Here is an 18,904-nt window from a genome sequence, read left to right on the forward strand (position 1 = left end):
GAGAAATGCATCAGACCTGAAGAAGCAGTAGTGCTGGCCTCGGGCCCCAAAAGACACCTTTGATTTAATAAGTTAAATGTAAGGTGTTAAAGTGTTCAACCACACAGAGGACTAGTTTTCCATGGCTGCTTTTATCTGCATCAAGTGCTGAATATCTTTTATGCTTGTGAATATCAAGACCCGTGGGAGGCAACAAACCTTCCACTCCACCCCTCACACAGTTTATCTACTGTCCGCAGAGAGGAATACAGCGGAAAGGCAGAGGAATTCCCAAAGGCTGTGTCCAGAACCCTAGGAGAAAGGTTGAGGGCAATTAATACTAGAGCAAACAAAACACCAGGGTTTCCACTGCTCACCCCCATCTTTCCTTATCTTACCTTTTGTGAGTCAGGATATGGACCTGGGAAAATGTGTTGCAGGCCAGAGGCCAAGAGTTCCCCCGAGGACGCAAATCTAGCAATAGTGCCAGGAAGGGACAAGCGGAGGTTGACAAACTTTCAGGAGAACCCCAGGTTTCAAATGTGCAGGCATAGAGGAAAACACCCTCTGGATTAAGAGTCCATGCACATGTCCATTCCTAAATTTTCCATCACAGATGAAGCGAAAACCACGTCCAAAAGAACCAGTGTCAAAAGGATGTCAACAGCCAAGTTTGTTCTACAAAATCGAGGGTCAGAACATACCAGAAAAGCCACACTGGTATCAGAACATCTAAGCTAGTACGAGTCACACAGGATAAAAAACAGAAATTGATGCAGGAGTCAAACCACAGCTGGAAAGCAGAAGGTGAAGGGAAAACACCAGAGCCCTGCTGGCAGACATCCAAAAGGAGCACTGAGAAGCGCATTGTGCTGACGAATGGAGCTATATACTTCTGTGTCTCAGTGTCACGTCTCCCACCACACGCTCTTCTACACATTCCACGGGAGCACGAGTTAGCCCACCTGCAGTCTCCATCCACCAGGGGATTCAATACTCATGGGCTTGTACGCAGAAACACCGACCTCTCGCCAGACATGTGAGAGCGCTGTGCGGCAGACCGGGTGTTTTCTGACCTTCCCTCCGTTGGCAAATGAAGTGGAGACTCCTGTTTGCTTGGAAAAATTGTCATCGTTCGCAAAGATCCATGCATCACGTGACAGGACCAGCACAACATCCTGGCATCACGTGACGACCCCTCACGTTCCCACGCTTTCGTCTTCCATATCACGTGATCACTCCTAACAGTTCAAATGCATTGGAAGACATGGAAGTGTTGCTTCACAGCTGATTTCCTCAGGACTGTTTGGCGTTTTGTTTGTTTATTGGATTCTTGATTCTACGACCACAGACTGTTATACGGATTCCCTTGTCTTGCCCTGATTCTACGACCACGGACTGCTATATGGATTGCTTTGTCTTTGCCCTACATTCATCATCGTTTTGGACATCGTTTGTTTACTTTACTGGTATCCGACCCCGGATTCTGTTTATCGGACTGCATTACGGATCTGTCTTTGCTTGGAACTCCAGGCCCTTGGCCTCTTGCTGGTGTTTGCCTGGTGGTGCACTCAAGCCACAAACTACGTTTTGTGCACTTTGCATTACTTCAAGTGTTCATCGCTTAACCAACCCTCACTGGAAACCTGCCTCACGTTCCCTGTCCATGACCCCTGCCATCTATCATCACACTTTGGGCGGTAATTCCCATACTTTTAGGTAAGTGGTGCTCCTATTGTTTCTTACTGCATCTATCTTCCACGTTATATCTCTTGAATAATTACCCATTGCCTTACAGCGCTCAAGGGGTTCTTCTGGCAGTTCCTGGTTCCGGATCTGACGGCTCACTACACACCTGTGGCCTCAAAGATTGCACAGGGATTGAATATTTTACTGCCTGTGCGGTACTTGGGGACGGAGGTATTTTTTAATCTGCCCGACCATCAAGATTCAGAACACTCAGCAGACCTCAAGCGCCATGGCATCATCCTTGCTTTGCCTCCTGGGGGTCGTAGTACCCAACTACAGGCGGTGATCACTGAGCCACCATGGGAGCCACCACCAGAATCATCCAATGTGATTTATGCCTGGCGTGGTGCAGGTCTTGACAGTATCTTTCTAAAGATACAGACTATGCATAGCTTTTGCGGCCTGTACAACCGTTTGCTCTTTGGCCAATCCAGGAAACAATTCCTCCCTTTGATCGTTAGCGAACTTTTCAGTGTATTCCCTTTGCTGAATAACAGACAGCCTGCCCACGGTCCCTATCACCGCCTCCAATTAACACAGATGGGTCTAGGGACAGAGTTAACACACCACCAGCAAGGACTTCCGCCTTAAGAAGCATGGTCCCTTTAGGGCGGTTGCCACAGGGTTTTTGCTGTGGTTGCACATGGCTTTGTGATGTGTACTCTTGTGCACCTGTATTCTCATAGACTTAGTCATGAAACTCCTTTGCATAGGCCTACTCATTCATTGCACCCAGGAGTCAAAAACCCAGTTCATGCATCCTCACTATTGTCCATACAAATCTAGAGCCACATTTAAGTTGTTTGTCAACAGATGAGTGGAAACTGCAGTGGGATTGCTAGCAGCATGGGGCTTGGGTCTTTGACAGGCAAGCCACTAGTCAAAAATAAAAAGAGCTTGTGAATTCATACAGTAAGATATGGGTCAGAATCCGTGGAGGGGACTGCAAAGAAGGATACCAGGAGAAACCCTGTTATTTTGAAGTACTGTTGAACTACTTGGCATGGGGCCATATGGAAGGAGCTGCTTTATATATCATCGATTCCTAATGACACACCTCAATTTGCGCCAATGTAAACCTGAGTTTATTTATAGTACAAGTAGTGTCCGTTGGCGACACATGTTTCGGCCGTTGGCCTTTTTCACAGCCTGACATATATTTCGAATTGGTGATTACTGTTCGTCTCTCTCCATGTTTCTTAGGTGAACCAATCAATGGGTACATTTCCCGAACCTCGTCCTTAGAGTTCCGTTCTTCACTAATGTATTCAATCCTCCTTTATATATTATCATTGATTTTTTTTTATTGATTTCCTTCTAGGTACTTCAAGTTGGTGGTTGGCTTGTATGCTGCCACTGTGGACCATTCATATTTGCTGGCTGCCTGTGTGTCAGAAAGAATCATTGTAAGGGTATGTATACACATTACGCCAAATCCCTCTTTGACGAACAGAGGCCTCAAACACGGTATTAAAGAAAGTTCAAAAAAAAAAAAACAAACAAACAAGTGTAGGTCTAACCAATACAACCATTTGTGGCTAGCTCGGCTGCTTCCCGTTCATTTTGTCTGCATTGTCAACAAATGTCTTACATGGTCTTGTCACAACGTATTGATTTTTCTCTCGTTTCTCTTTGTATACCTTTCTGCTCTTTGCTCTGCCAGTCTCAGTTTCTTCTTACTATCCGTAAGCCTATTTGTGCCTAATCTCACTCCTTTTTGCTTCGTGAACCCAATCACTGGAAAACCCTTGCGCTCTCCATCAGTTAGGTCTTCTCGTTCTGTCTTTCGTTTCTGTCTCAAAACTCATGAAAGTGAATTTCATGATATTATGAAAAGCCTTTTTTCAGATTGGTATCTAGCAATAAAAACATGTTTTTTAAACCCTCATTTTCTTTCATCTTAATTCTTTGTCCCATGTGTTTTACAATTATATACATATTTCTAGTTCAGTGCTTTGGGGAAACAGCTGTATAAATTCAATAAAATACTATACAAATGTGTATTTATCTATTGGTTATAGTTGTCATTTTGCAACTGAAACATGCTCAAATGGTTATTTGTGCATCATTTCAAAAAGATAACCGGGCACAGGCATTCTGTGTTAATTTCATGTTCTCTTCTCCTGACACTTGATTTAAGTATGCAAAATGAATTCAACCTAAGTACGTTTGAGTGAGCACTCTTACCCTTGAGCAACTTTGTTTGAATATCAATTTTCGAAGGGAGCAACGAAACTCACACACAACTCTTGTAGGGCTGTGCATTTAATTCACAGAGAGCGATACACAACTCTTTCTAGCTATTTATTTTTGAAATAGTTATTTTGTTCAATATTACGCAAATGATTCAATCATGACCTACAGTTCCACAGTGCTTTTGAAGCAATGCAGAAGTGATCAAGGTGGTATATTGTCAATAATTGTACAAGAGTTGGCTCGTCAGATGTTATTTGCTTCCGGTTCTCTTGTTGGTTGTAGATATACTCCAGCCCATGTGATTTTATGCAGCATTTGCCTGTTTAAAATATTCAGGCCACCTGTTGAACAGACAATAAACAGCCAACTCTGTTTTTTTTATTTGATTTGTATGAATAGTTGTACAAAGTACCCTAAAGTGGACGAACCATTATTTAAGTATATATATTTTTAATTTGTTTTTATTAATGTTAGTTTCACAATAACTTTTAACACACTTGAACTTAAGAAAATATAACAAAACATAAGGTATACACACAGTTAATGAGCCTCGTTGTCTATAAATACAATTCAATCTTAAGTTTCAGTTTCAAAATTCATAATTTGCAATTCACAAGATAATTTAAAATGTAATCATCAATATTAAAATATACTCTAATACAATAATTGCAAATGTAAAAAGACAATCACAAAAAGTGTTTAAGACTAATTTCCAACTAGAGTGCTATATCCATACCAGACGGCTCCAGTTGCACAGAGTTCAACAAAACAGTTACTGGTGGCGCCGTTGAAGTGGTCCGTCCTGCCAAACAATAACTCCAGACCAGTACCCTATATGTTTTTACTCTGGTCTCAAAACTGGAACGGAAGGAGTGCTTGCTCAATGATATTTGCATCTAAATGAAGCAACATCCATGTTTTGGCTCTTTCTCACCGTCAAGTAGCAAAAACGAGCACACAAAAGTATTAATGACTTACTCACAAACTATGTGCACTTCATGGCAAACGTCTGACAAAAAACTGCACACATGTCTACGATCTGATCTATTATTTAAATGCATTAAAACACTCAAATGGACGTTTTTAAAGATTGCATTTAAATATGTATCCTATAATATACACAATAGCCATATAAAAGCCTGGTAATCATTTTCTTTTTTACAGGGTAGTTGTGACATCACAACTTACCTGCAATAAGAAAGTGGCATTACTGCTCCTCTGTAATAAGCAGTATGCACTGAGCAGCGGGGGCATTACCGAGTCAGGTAATGCCCCGGGGCCCATAGTTATAACAAAGGCCCCGGGGCATTACCCGACTCGGTAATGCCCCCGCTCATTTTCCCTTTCCATGGCCGCCATCTCCTGAAAGACTACAGAGAAGAAGGTAAGTGGGGTTGGGAGAGGGTAAAGAAAAAAAAAGACGCACCAGAATCCCCAGCGGGGGATGATGGTAACCTCCAGCCGTGGGGAGGCGCAGAGCGGGGATGGCCCCGCTTCGAGCCTCCTCACGGCTGGAGGCTTCCACGCCGCCTGCTGTGGACAAAGGAGGCAGAAAGTAAGTGGGGTGGGGAGGGCAGGGAGGTGGGGGAAACGGGACGGAAACAAAAACGTACCAGGGTCCCTGGCGGGGGGGCGAAGGCAGCTTCTCAGCCGTGGGGAGGCTCGGAACAGGGATGGCCCAGCTTCGAGCATTGTCGCAAGTATGCTAGCCATATTTTGGTCATTGCATGGCAGCTGGTAAGCAGATGTCTCACATTTTCTGTTTGGTCTGATCTTTTGCACAGTCTGCAATTTTTGTTTTCTGAATGGCCTCTGATTTGCAGAATCTCATTGGTGGCTAGTAGATTCAGACACGCTCTTAGGAAAAGTTGACAGAAAGATCTACTCGGAAATCTTCTTAAGAATTGTGCTGTTTCGTTTCGTTTTAGTGTGTATGGTGGGAGCTGTGCCAAGAGTTTGTTCTCAGTCGCCTTTTCCAAGGTTGTGATCCAATCTAGGTCGGCCAGTTTCTTTTTGATTTTCATTGGATTAGCGATTAGGTCTGCTTCTGTGCATGCTATTTGATCCAGTTGGTTCTTTATCTTTGCTGCCCATTTCCCAAGCATTTTACACTTTCCTAGGCCGATTTCTTCATTGATTAGTTTGTATAGCGGCAGACGTTGCAGGATGATGGTTTTCCTGTAGGGCGCAATGTCGTTTGCTTCCACCGTTGTTTTAAGCGAAGTCAGTCCCAATTCCCTCCTTATTCCGGCCATTGCCGTCGATTTAGGTAGATTCAGGGCTGTCTTCCAGAAGCAGCCCTCTATCCTTTGCCAGAAGGCTACTGGTATTGCTGCCATTGCTTCTGTTCCATAAGTGAGTGCGGGGACTACTTTCGCCTTGTAAAATTTGATGGTTGGAATCAACGAGAATCTTCCAATTTTTTTTCTCCAGAATTTTGTCTTGTGTTGTTAGTGATCTCACTTCAGCCCAAAAATGGGTTTGTATACTGATTTCTAGATGTGAGTTGTCCACGACAACCCCCAGGAATTTGAATTTCGATATTGACTCAATCGGGACTTTTTCCATAACCCATCTGAAGGTGTTTTGTTTCTTTGTTGTTTTTCCAAATGTTATGATTTTTGTTTTTTCTTGTTGACCTCCAAATTTGAGCACTTGATGTAGTCAAACAAGTTGTATAATTGCCTCTGAAGCCCTATCTGCGTTAGGTCCAATGTCTTCTGCATATGTCAGACGTGGCATTGGCACGTTCCCTATTTTTGGGGGAAAGGCTCTCACCGTGGTGTATGTATCTTTAAAGTCTCCCATGAAGGCTACGAACAGTGCAGGAGCCAAAGGGCAGCCCTGTTTGACACCCCTCCGCGTCGGGATTTCTCCAGACAGAAGACCTTTTGTGTTCAATATCACTCTCATGGTGGTGCTCGTGTGTAGCACTTTAATAGGTGCCAAGATGGTTTGCGGGCAATTCCAGGAGTTCAGTTCAATGTTGATTGTCGTTGATGAATTTATTTTTAAGCCTGTTTGGAATGGATCGTTGCAGGGTGCCTCCATCGCATAGGTCTGGAATCTCTTTAGAAGAAGCATACTGAAAATGTTGCCAATTGTGTCAAGAAGGGCGATTGGTCGATAATTACAGGGATCAGATTTGTCTCCTTTTTTGTATATTGGTACCGCATTGGAGGATGTCCAAGATCTTGGGATTGATTGTGATGTTGCGCACTGCCTGAATACCAAGCTGATGAAGGGAGTCCATTGTTTTTGAAAGTCTTTAAGGTCAATGTTGGGGAACCTTTCAGTTTGCCGATTGTTTCACTCATGTCTTCTTGGTCGGATACATCCACCGAGGTACTGTCATGTTGGATTAGTTCTGATCCTATCGGAGCCGTTGGTTTTCTGAATAGAGCTTCGAAGTGCGTTTTCCATTTTTCTTCGCTAACGCAGTTAGATGGTTCATTGGCCTTCTGTTCCGTTCTTACTTTTAGAAGCGACCAGAATTCTCTAGTGTTTTTACCTGCTCCGTTTTTTAATATCTCTTCTGAATCTTTTTGGTAAAGATTTATTCGGTGATGTTTGACCCAGGCCTTGTATTTTTTTCCTCTAGTGCTACGTGGGCTACTAGTTCGGGTGAATTTGACTTTTTTGCTTTGCGTTTTAGTTGTCTAAGACTTACGCGTTTTGCCACGATTAATTTGTCGTATTGCTGTAGCCCAGGTGCCCCCTTTATGGTCCTAGTGTGTGAGGCTGCTTTGTAGGGACTCAGCAAAGGTCGAAAGTCCATGACTGTTTGATCGTGTTCAGGGGCCTGGGATTTGATTTTGTAATTTCACATCAGATCTTCTACTCTTGCCGCGGTCAGTTTTGGACGGTTGCCCTGTGCATTGGACTCTATTTCAGAGGTCATTTTGGGGTTAGTTTCCACTATCGAATTCCATGATGCTCTTAGGAGGTTGTGGTTGCTTGGTTCGGTGCGTATAACTTGGAATTCCGTTATTAGTTCTAGCATTGCATCAGAGACAAAGATGTAGTCTATTGTGCCTTTTAGAGCACCTCTCTCCCATGTAGGGAATGTGCCAGGAAGTGGGAGAGACTGGTCTAAATTGTGGAAACCTCTTGATGACATCAGGTCGTTCCACAGCTCTCCTCGTGTTTCTGCTGCTGTTTTTGGTCTGTGGATCTTGTTTTGGGCTGTGTTTTTTGTTTCAAGTTTAGATCGCCACAGATGATGACATGAGGGATGTTCTTTTCGGCAAATATGCTGTCGATTTCTGTTTCCATTATGTTCAAGAACTTCTTGTCCGAGATTGCTAGCGGGTTCCAATATGTGTTTATGATTGCGATTTCTGTTGTTGTTTTTTTCCCCGAGTGTTTCTTGTGGTTTGTCCATGTCATTCTGATGGCTTGGTGGTTGCTCGAAAACGTGAGTGGCTCTGTGATGTTTATGCCGCTATCCACTCTAGTTGCCACCAGAAATCCTGATGACGGGTGCCCAAGCCTGTTCTTAATTGCTGGTGCGAAGATAATCTCAAAGCCCTCAAGGGCTGGTTTTTCTGTTAGCCGAAGCTCCTGTAGTGCTATTATATCAAAACGGCCCAAATCGGGGCCGCCTCTTGTCATTAGGTACTTGTACGCACGCGTATTCCGTGAAGCGATTTGTATCGGTTTTTCTTTCAATGGTTGAGTTGTTGGAGATGTCATTTCTAATGCCCCTTCTCCCTAGTTGAGGAATTGTTGGAGGGGGCTGCCTGTTCTGAGGGCCTTGCATCAGTTGAATTGATTGTCTGAGGTCTTGTTGTTCGGGAAGGTGTGTTTGTTTCCTTTCTGTGTTCTTCCGTCTTGCTCTTTGTGGATGCTTTTGGTAGAATTTACTTTTCTGTCCGCTTATCTTTTGGTCTCTCTAAGCCTTCTTTGTCGTGGAGGAGTCTGTAGTCCTTATATAGTAATTCCGTCCTTGACAGAAAGTGCGTGTTTTTTTCCATGGTAGCTTGAAACGTTTTGGGTGTATTCAGGTCCCTCTGGGTAGTAATATCTGTTAGCCTGAGGCCTCTCTCTGCTAGTAACTCTTGGGCCACTTTAAATTGGAATCTGTAGTGCTTGGATCTTATCTGTAAGTAGCATTTTGCTTTGTTCCCCGAGTGGTAAGGTTCAACTAGAGTTAAATCCTCTGTTGACAGATGAGGTATCGACCGGAGTTGTCTGAACATTTTCAAAACTGTTCTTCTATTCAGAATTATGTCCCCTTTATTGTTGCTTGTTTGTTCTAGTTTCAGGGTTATGGGCAAGTGTCCTATGTCGGACTGTGTCTTCCTTGGCTGAGCGTGGTCCACGCGCTGACTTAAGTCACTTCTCCCTTGTGAAGTTGACTGGAAGTGGCGGGTCTCTTTGAGGTTGATTTTGTCTTGCCCTGGGTAGTAATCATGCTGATGATTTTTCTTGGGTCGAAACGTGGATCGATGCGTTTGTCTGTCAGAGTACCTGTCTGCTCTTCGATCAGGGGAGGCTCTGGTGTAGTGTTGGCGTGGTCCATCTTGTCCCTTTCGTTTGGGTTTCGGGCTTTTGTGCTGTTGTTTATCTGTTGAGTCTTTGCGAGTCGGCTCATGTGGCTGGGTACGTGCCTGTATGTGGGCCCCCCTTGGTGTGTGTTGGCCTGTTGTTTTGGTTTTCTTTTCAAAAATCTCCTCTGGCTCTTCATATACAGAGATTTTCATCATTTCTCTGTCAGTCAAAAATTATTCTACTGTAGTTGGAGACTTATTTGGTTGGGTTGGTGGATGATTGATAGGGCCTGAATATTTTTGGCCTTTGCCCACATCTGATTCATTCGATAGTGCTCCAGTTGAGCTTCTTCTCTGAGGCAGGTTTTCTTCTTTTTTTGGCGAGGATCTTACACTTGTCGCTTCAGGTGGTAGTTTAAGGAGAATTTGATTCGTTTTTTGAACGTTGGCCTTTGTAATTGAAGATTCCTCTCTTTTTTCTGGTGTTGCCTTTTTCTTTTTTTGCACGGCTGATGTTGTTGCGTCGGCCACTTCTGTCAGTTTTGGTTTGAAGTTGAACACATTGTTCTGTGACAAAGGAAAGGTGTGACCGTTTCACGTTTTGGTATTGAAAATACTGAATGCTCCTTGTGTTTGAGTTTCGGCGTTTGTACTTTGTTTGGTCAGATCAATGGGACTTGTTAGGAACGAGGTCTGTGTTGCCATATTTTTGGATGACAGTTGTTTGCCCTCATTTTCTTTGCTACCTGTCCCATTTCTTCTTGCGGGCGGAGCTTCTGCATTTCCTTATTCTTCGCATTGATGATTTCCTCGAAGTGTTTTTCCGTTGCCATCACATAGCCTTCCAAATATGTCAGTTTGGTGAGTGTCATTGCTGAGACTGATGTTTGGTCTTTCATCGAGTTGTTTAAAGCTTCATACAGTTTACAGAATGGAGCGAGGGCGATGGTGATGGCAGTCATTATCGTGAGCATGTCCGGTTTTTTCGTTGGCGTCTCTTTTTGGACCGTGTTGGATCTTTCATTTCTGGTTAAAAACCCCAATGAGGAGCTTAAGAACTGATTGTATGATTTCCGACGTGGAGGTGGTGAGGAGAGTCTGTGGTTTCTTCTTTGCCCTGTTTTGTTATTTACTAGATGGTAGCTGTCCTCTACCTGGTTTGGACTTTCCACTTTATTTGTTCTTTGCTCCTGGGTTTTTTTTTGGGGTCGTGGTGGAGTCTGCGGTCCCAGGTCTTTGATGGGTGGCCCTTCAGGTAAAGACAGGTCTTGGGCATCTCCTTTGGGGTCCAGCCTGGCCGGGCTTAATGGTATCGGAAGAGGTCGTGCAGGAACCTGCTGTGGTGCCCTTGATGGTGGTTGAGGAGTTGTTAAGCATCTCTGGTCTTGAGCTTCAGTATTTTCTGAGGAGTTGGTTTCTTTGTCGCTGTTGTCCTTGCTGGGCATTCTGTTTGGAGTGCATGTTGAATACTCCTCTGATGCATAATCGTGTGATGACTCAGCGATCGCTGATTTTGTCTCTTCTTCGCCTGCTTGCTCTATGGTCAATAAAGCTTCCTCTGAGTTGGCGACATGTGATGGTGTGTTCGCCTGACTTGGGGACTTTTCCCTTGAGGTTTCTTGATTTGATGCGGTTTTGCGTGATTTAGATAGTGGGGATGTTTCTTGGATTGCTTCCAAGATTTCCGCATCAGATAATTCTAGGATGTCGTATTTTCATTTACCCTGGCTTTTGAAAAAGTCCATCAGTGAGTTGATGTGTCCTTTTTTTAGGGGCGCCTTTCTTGCGTGTTTCCTTTGCTTGTTTTGCTTATTTGTCGTTCCTTTTTTGTTTTTTTTCCTGTTTTTTTAGTTTGCCCTCCTTTTGTTTTTAGGGCTCGAAGAGGAGAGATTGTGGTTGTTTCATCGCCTATCTCGATCCAGGTGTCTTTTGAAGGTGATGTGTTCTTGTTTTTGATTTTTTGTCGCCCATTGGCTGACTTCCTTTTTGTGTTAGGATTTGTTTTTGTTTTTTTGTTTTTTTGATTTTTGGGGAGTGCTACTGAAATGTTCCCCCCTTTCATACTGGATTCGTCTGTTAGGGTTGTTTGGGGTTTCCGTTCCATGGTTCTCGGAGATCCCATGCCATTGGGCGTTGTTTCCTCTTGCGCTTTTTGTTTTTCTGGCTGTGTGATTCGGAGGTCATCTGTCAAGAGGGGGCGCTGGTCTGCTGCGTCCAGCGCCATGTGTATTTGGGCTGTAGTGCAGCTTGAGCCTGCACGTGCGGCGTCCTCCATTCCTGATGCCGGTGTCGTAGTCATCTCGGATCTCTTTGGCTGGTCCTGAGCACCAACTCCCCTCAGAGGAGGCGTTGCAAGGCCCCCCCCGCTCCCGATGGAAGGAGAGGGGTCCGGAGGTGCCCCCTCCAAGGTAAGCGGGCTCCTTTTGTTATTTCCATGATCTGCCTTTGCTGTTGCCTCGTTCGTTTGCTGCACTTTGGCCCCCTTCACCTCCACCTCGTCGCGGCCCAGCCTCGTCGGCCCTCCAGCTGGCGAAGGCCGGGGAGCGATCCCAGAGGTGGGCGGGGTGGAGGCCATAGGCCGCGTCGGGCTCTCTGCTGCGTTTGGAAATCCAGGGTATGAGCCCATCCCTGCGGGCGAGGTGGCCATCACTCCCGTGCTTTCACAGTCTTTATTTGAGGCTTTGTTTTGCGTTTTGGGGAGGCAGTTGTTTTCAACGCTTTCCCCTTCTCTTGATCTGGATTTGGCTGCTGAAAATGAGGGTGGTTGCCGCCTGGGCGGGCTGCTGTTATCTGTTCTTAGAATCTCCCTCATTTCCCGAGTGGAAATTTGTGAGGCTGGCGGCTGAAAGTATGGGCAAGGACAGTCTTGAGTAGCGGCCCCAAACCTTTGAGTCGGACGGGATATCCTCAAGGGTCTTTTCTCCCTGCTTGCCTCTGCAAGAGTGCCTCTATCCTGATACAATGTCATGGGGATTCTTGCCTTTTTTCTTTTTTTGTTGTTTACTTTCTGTCGGTGTTCGGCCCCTTTCGAGCCCCCGAGAACACTGCAGAACACTTCTCGTCCACTTTCTGCTCCGCGTTCCGCGGACTACTGGGGCTTATGAAGTCGATGCAGGTTAGGCGAGGTTGTGGACACGCTTCCAAAAGTGAAAAACACTGGAGAAACACTGCAGCAGACACCACAGAACACTTCTTGTCCACTTTCCGCGCAATACATTTCCAGTTCCTATTTAGAAGGGAGTGGTGAAAGTGTCTTAAGAATCATCCATTGGAGAGTGATGGGGCACTGTAGCTGGGGGCTTTATTACCCACAACTGTGTATGGCTGCAATAAAGGAGCTTCAACCAATCCGACAAGCGTGTGGCGCTCATTTCAGCATGCGGGAAATACTCTGCATGTTATTTATTTTAAAGCACAAAATGAAAACGTTTTTCAAGGCATTGGACTGCTTACATTATTTTTCTGCCACACATTAGGAGCTGGATCCAAACAGTTTCTACATTGATTATAATGTGGCATTAACACCCGAAGCCGGTGCTCCGTACCGTGCCCCTCTTCCCTTTCCTTGACGGCGTGCAGGACGCAAGAAGAAGGAGCGGATGCGGTGGCGGGACTCGCCGCCACCCAAAAAGGGTAAGTAGGGAGGGGTCAGGGGAGGATAAAAAAAAGGATGGCAGTGGGGGGAGCCTGCAATCAGGATACTTGGAACGCTGGCTTTTGTCAGCGATCCAAGCCTGCGTTACTAGCCATCTGATTGGCTGCCCCCGCCTGGGTGCTAATGGATAAGCAAATGCAAGATCTCTTACAGTGGATTATTTAAGAGGCTAGTTTTTGAAGGGGCTGACAGTGTGTGACCATATATTATAAGGTATAAAATACCCCCTACCATACATAAAAATGATTTTGCAAGTCACCTCAGAGTTCTGTGGCCTTATAAAGGAACTCCTCTGAGCCATATTTTGGTCATTGCATGGCAGCTGGTAAGCAGATGTCTCACATTTTCTGTTTGGTCTGATCTTTTGCACAGTCTGCAATTTTTGTTTTCTGAATGGCCTCTGATTTGCAGAATCTCATTGGTGGCTAGTAGATTCAGACACGCTCTTAGGAAAAGTTGACAGAAAGATCTACTCGGAAATCTTCTTAAGAATTGGGCTGTTTCGTTTCGTTTTAGTGTGTATGGTGGGAGCTGTGCCAAGAGTTTGTTCTCAGTCGCCTTTTCCAAGGTTGTGATCCAATCTAGGTCGGCCAGTTTCTTTTTGATTTTCATTGGATTAGCGATTAGGTCTGCTTCTGTGCATGCTATTTGATCCAGTTGGTTCTTTATCTTTGCTGCCCATTTCCCAAGCATTTTACACTTTCCTAGGCCGATTTCTTCATTGATTAGTTTGTATAGCGGCAGACGTTGCAGGATGATGGTTTTCCTGTAGGGCGCAATGTCGTTTGCTTCCACCGTTGTTTTAAGCGAAGTCAGTCCCAATTCCCTCCTTATTCCGGCCATTGCCGTCGATTTAGGTAGATTCAGGGCTGTCTTCCAGAAGCAGCCCTCTATCCTTTGCCAGAAGGCTACTGGTATTGCTGCCATTGCTTCTGTTCCATAAGTGAGTGCGGGGACTACTTTCGCCTTGTAAAATTTGATGGTTGGAATCAACGAGAATCTTCCAATTTTTTTTCTCCAGAATTTTGTCTTGTGTTGTTAGTGATCTCACTTCAGCCCAAAAATGGGTTTGTATACTGATTTCTAGATGTGAGTTGTCCACGACAACCCCCAGGAATTTGAATTTCGATATTGACTCAATCGGGACTTTTTCCATAACCCATCTGAAGGTGTTTTGTTTCTTTGTTGTTTTTCCAAATGTTATGATTTTTGTTTTTTCTTGTTGACCTCCAAATTTGAGCACTTGATGTAGTCAAACAAGTTGTATAATTGCCTCTGAAGCCCTATCTGCGTTAGGTCCAATGTCTTCTGCATATGTCAGACGTGGCATTGGCACGTTCCCTATTTTTGGGGGAAAGGCTCTCACCGTGGTGTATGTATCTTTAAAGTCTCCCATGAAGGCTACGAACAGTGCAGGAGCCAAAGGGCAGCCCTGTTTGACACCCCTCCGCGTCGGGATTTCTCCAGACAGAAGACCTTTTGTGTTCAATATCACTCTCATGGTGGTGCTCGTGTGTAGCACTTTAATAGGTGCCAAGATGGTTTGCGGGCAATTCCAGGAGTTCAGTTCAATGTTGATTGTCGTTGATGAATTTATTTTTAAGCCTGTTTGGAATGGATCGTTGCAGGGTGCCTCCATCGCATAGGTCTGGAATCTCTTTAGAAGAAGCATACTGAAAATGTTGCCAATTGTGTCAAGAAGGGCGATTGGTCGATAATTACAGGGATCAGATTTGTCTCCTTTTTTGTATATTGGTACCGCATTGGAGGATGTCCAAGATCTTGGGATTGATTGTGATGTTGCGCACTGCCTGAATACCAAGCTGATGAAGGGAGTCCATTGTTTTTGAAAGTCTTTAAGGTCAATGTTGGGGAACCTTTCAGTTTGCCGATTGTTTCACTCATGTCTTCTTGGTCGGATACATCCACCGAGGTACTGTCATGTTGGATTAGTTCTGATCCTATCGGAGCCGTTGGTTTTCTGAATAGAGCTTCGAAGTGCGTTTTCCATTTTTCTTCGCTAACGCAGTTAGATGGTTCATTGGCCTTCTGTTCCGTTCTTACTTTTAGAAGCGACCAGAATTCTCTAGTGTTTTTACCTGCTCCGTTTTTTAATATCTCTTCTGAATCTTTTTGGTAAAGATTTATTCGGTGATGTTTGACCCAGGCCTTGTATTTTTTTCCTCTAGTGCTACGTGGGCTACTAGTTCGGGTGAATTTGACTTTTTTGCTTTGCGTTTTAGTTGTCTAAGACTTACGCGTTTTGCCACGATTAATTTGTCGTATTGCTGTAGCCCAGGTGCCCCCTTTATGGTCCTAGTGTGTGAGGCTGCTTTGTAGGGACTCAGCAAAGGTCGAAAGTCCATGACTGTTTGATCGTGTTCAGGGGCCTGGGATTTGATTTTGTAATTTCACATCAGATCTTCTACTCTTGCCGCGGTCAGTTTTGGACGGTTGCCCTGTGCATTGGACTCTATTTCAGAGGTCATTTTGGGGTTAGTTTCCACTATCGAATTCCATGATGCTCTTAGGAGGTTGTGGTTGCTTGGTTCGGTGCGTATAACTTGGAATTCCGTTATTAGTTCTAGCATTGCATCAGAGACAAAGATGTAGTCTATTGTGCCTTTTAGAGCACCTCTCTCCCATGTAGGGAATGTGCCAGGAAGTGGGAGAGACTGGTCTAAATTGTGGAAACCTCTTGATGACATCAGGTCGTTCCACAGCTCTCCTCGTGTTTCTGCTGCTGTTTTTGGTCTGTGGATCTTGTTTTGGGCTGTGTTTTTTGTTTCAAGTTTAGATCGCCACAGATGATGACATGAGGGATGTTCTTTTCGGCAAATATGCTGTCGATTTCTGTTTCCATTATGTTCAAGAACTTCTTGTCCGAGATTGCTAGCGGGTTCCAATATGTGTTTATGATTGCGATTTCTGTTGTTGTTTTTTTCCCCGAGTGTTTCTTGTGGTTTGTCCATGTCATTCTGATGGCTTGGTGGTTGCTCGAAAACGTGAGTGGCTCTGTGATGTTTATGCCGCTATCCACTCTAGTTGCCACCAGAAATCCTGATGACGGGTGCCCAAGCCTGTTCTTAATTGCTGGTGCGAAGATAATCTCAAAGCCCTCAAGGGCTGGTTTTTCTGTTAGCCGAAGCTCCTGTAGTGCTATTATATCAAAACGGCCCAAATCGGGGCCGCCTCTTGTCATTAGGTACTTGTACGCACGCGTATTCCGTGAAGCGATTTGTATCGGTTTTTCTTTCAATGGTTGAGTCGTTGGAGATGTCATTTCTAATGCCCCTTCTCCCTAGTTGAGGAATTGTTGGAGGGGGCTGCCTGTTCTGAGGGCCTTGCATCAGTTGAATTGATTGTCTGAGGTCTTGTTGTTCGGGAAGGTGTGTTTGTTTCCTTTCTGTGTTCTTCCGTCTTGCTCTTTGTGGATGCTTTTGGTAGAATTTACTTTTCTGTCCGCTTATCTTTAGGTCTCTCTAAGCCTTCTTTGTCGTGGAGCAGTCTGTAGTCCTTATATAGTAATTCCGTCCTTGACAGAAAGTGCGTGTTTTTTTCCATGGTAGCTTGAAACGTTTTGGGTGTATTCAGGTCCCTCTGGGTAGTAATATCTGTTAGCCTGAGGCCTCTCTCTGCTAGTAACTCTTGGGCCACTTTAAATTGGAATCTGTAGTGCTTGGATCTTATCTGTAAGTAGCATTTTGCTTTGTTCCCCGAGTGGTAAGGTTCAACTAGAGTTAAATCCTCTGTTGACAGATGAGGTATCGACCGGAGTTGTCTGAACATTTTCAAAACTGTTCTTCTATTCAGAATTATGTCCCCTTTATTGTTGCTTGTTTGTTCTAGTTTCAGGGTTATGGGCAAGTGTCCTATGTCGGACTGTGTCTTCCTTGGCTGAGCGTGGTCCACGCGCTGACTTAAGTCACTTCTCCCTTGTGAAGTTGACTGGAAGTGGCGGGTCTCTTTGAGGTTGATTTTGTCTTGCCCTGGGTAGTAATCATGCTGATGATTTTTCTTGGGTCGAAACGTGGATCGATGCGTTTGTCTGTCAGAGTACCTGTCTGCTCTTCGATCAGGGGAGGCTCTGGTGTAGTGTTGGCGTGGTCCATCTTGTCCCTTTCGTTTGGGTTTCGGGCTTTTGTGCTGTTGTTTATCTGTTGAGTCTTTGCGAGTCGGCTCATGTGGCTGGGTACGTGCCTGTATGTGGGCCCCCCTTGGTGTGTGTTGGCCTGTTGTTTTGGTTTTCTTTTCAAAAATCTCCTCTGGCTCTTCATATACAGAGATTTTCATCATTTCTCTGTCAGTCAAAAATTATTCTACTGTAGTTGGAGACTTATTTGGTTGGGTTGGTGGATGATTGATAGGGCCTGAATATTTTTGGCCTTTGCCCACATCTGATTCATTCGATAGTGCTCCAGTTGAGCTTCTTCTCTGAGGCAGGTTTTCTTCTTTTTTTGGCGAGGATCTTACACTTGTCGCTTCAGGTGGTAGTTTAAGGAGAATTTGATTCGTTTTTTGAACGTTGGCCTTTGTAATTGAAGATTCCTCTCTTTTTTCTGGTGTTGCCTTTTTCTTTTTTTGCACGGCTGATGTTGTTGCGTCGGCCACTTCTGTCAGTTTTGGTTTGAAGTTGAACACATTGTTCTGTGACAAAGGAAAGGTGTGACCGTTTCACGTTTTGGTATTGAAAATACTGAATGCTCCTTGTGTTTGAGTTTCGGCGTTTGTACTTTGTTTGGTCAGATCAATGGGACTTGTTAGGAACGAGGTCTGTGTTGCCATATTTTTGGATGACAGTTGTTTGCCCTCATTTTCTTTGCTACCTGTCCCATTTCTTCTTGCGGGCGGAGCTTCTGCATTTCCTTATTCTTCGCATTGATGATTTCCTCGAAGTGTTTTTCCGTTGCCATCCCATAGCCTTCCAAATATGTCAGTTTGGTGAGTGTCATTGCTGAGACTGATGTTTGGTCTTTCATCGAGTTGTTTAAAGCTTCATACAGTTTACAGAATGGAGCGAGGGCGATGGTGATGGCAGTCATTATCGTGAGCATGTCCGGTTTTTTCGTTGGCGTCTCTTTTTGGACCGTGTTGGATCTTTCGTTTCTGGTTAAAAACCCCAATGAGGAGCTTAAGAACTGATTGTATGATTTCCGACGTGGAGGTGGTGAGGAGAGTCTGTGGTTTCTTCTTTGCCCTGTTTTGTTATTTACTAGATGGTAGCTGTCCTCTACCTGGTTTGGACTTTCCACTTTATTTGTTCTTTGCTCCTGGGTTTTTTTTTGGGGTCGTGGTGGAGTCTGCGGTCCCAGGTCTTTGATGGGTGGCCCTTCAGGTAAAGACAGGTCTTGGGCATCTCCTTTGGGGTCCAGCCTGGCCGGGCTTAATGGTATCGGAAGAGGTCGTGCAGGAACCTGCTGTGGTGCCCTTGATGGTGGTTGAGGAGTTGTTAAGCATCTCTGGTCTTGAGCTTCAGTATTTTCTGAGGAGTTGGTTTCTTTGTCGCTGTTGTCCTTGCTGGGCATTCTGTTTGGAGTGCATGTTGAATACTCCTCTGATACATAATCGTGTGATGACTCAGCGATCGCTGATTTTGTCTCTTCTTCGCCTGCTTGCTCTATGGTCAATAAAGCTTCCTCTGAGTTGGCGACATGTGATGGTGTGTTCGCCTGACTTGGGGACTTTTCCCTTGAGGTTTCTTGATTTGATGCGGTTTTGCGTGATTTAGATAGTGGGGATGTTTCTTGGATTGCTTCCAAGATTTCCGCATCAGATAATTCTAGGATGTCGTATTTTCATTTACCCTGGCTTTTGAAAAAGTCCATCAGTGAGT

General features: G+C 44.7%; 1 protein-coding gene across 1 annotated transcript in view; it reads left to right on the forward strand.

Moving 5' to 3' along the window:
* MYRFL (myelin regulatory factor like) overlaps positions 1-18,904 on the forward strand; it is a 942,772-nt gene that overhangs the window by 452,758 nt on the left and 471,110 nt on the right. Inside the window, exon 13 of the mRNA XM_069629965.1 lies at positions 3,050-3,140. Within this exon, the coding sequence (XP_069486066.1) occupies positions 3,050-3,140 (91 nt within the window). The remainder of the gene's footprint in view (positions 1-3,049; positions 3,141-18,904) is intronic.

The sequence above is a fragment of the Ambystoma mexicanum genome, chromosome 12 (genome assembly GCF_040938575.1).
Source record: "Ambystoma mexicanum isolate Mex_15411 chromosome 12, UKY_AmexF1_1, whole genome shotgun sequence".
Lineage (NCBI taxonomy): Eukaryota > Metazoa > Chordata > Amphibia > Caudata > Ambystomatidae > Ambystoma > Ambystoma mexicanum.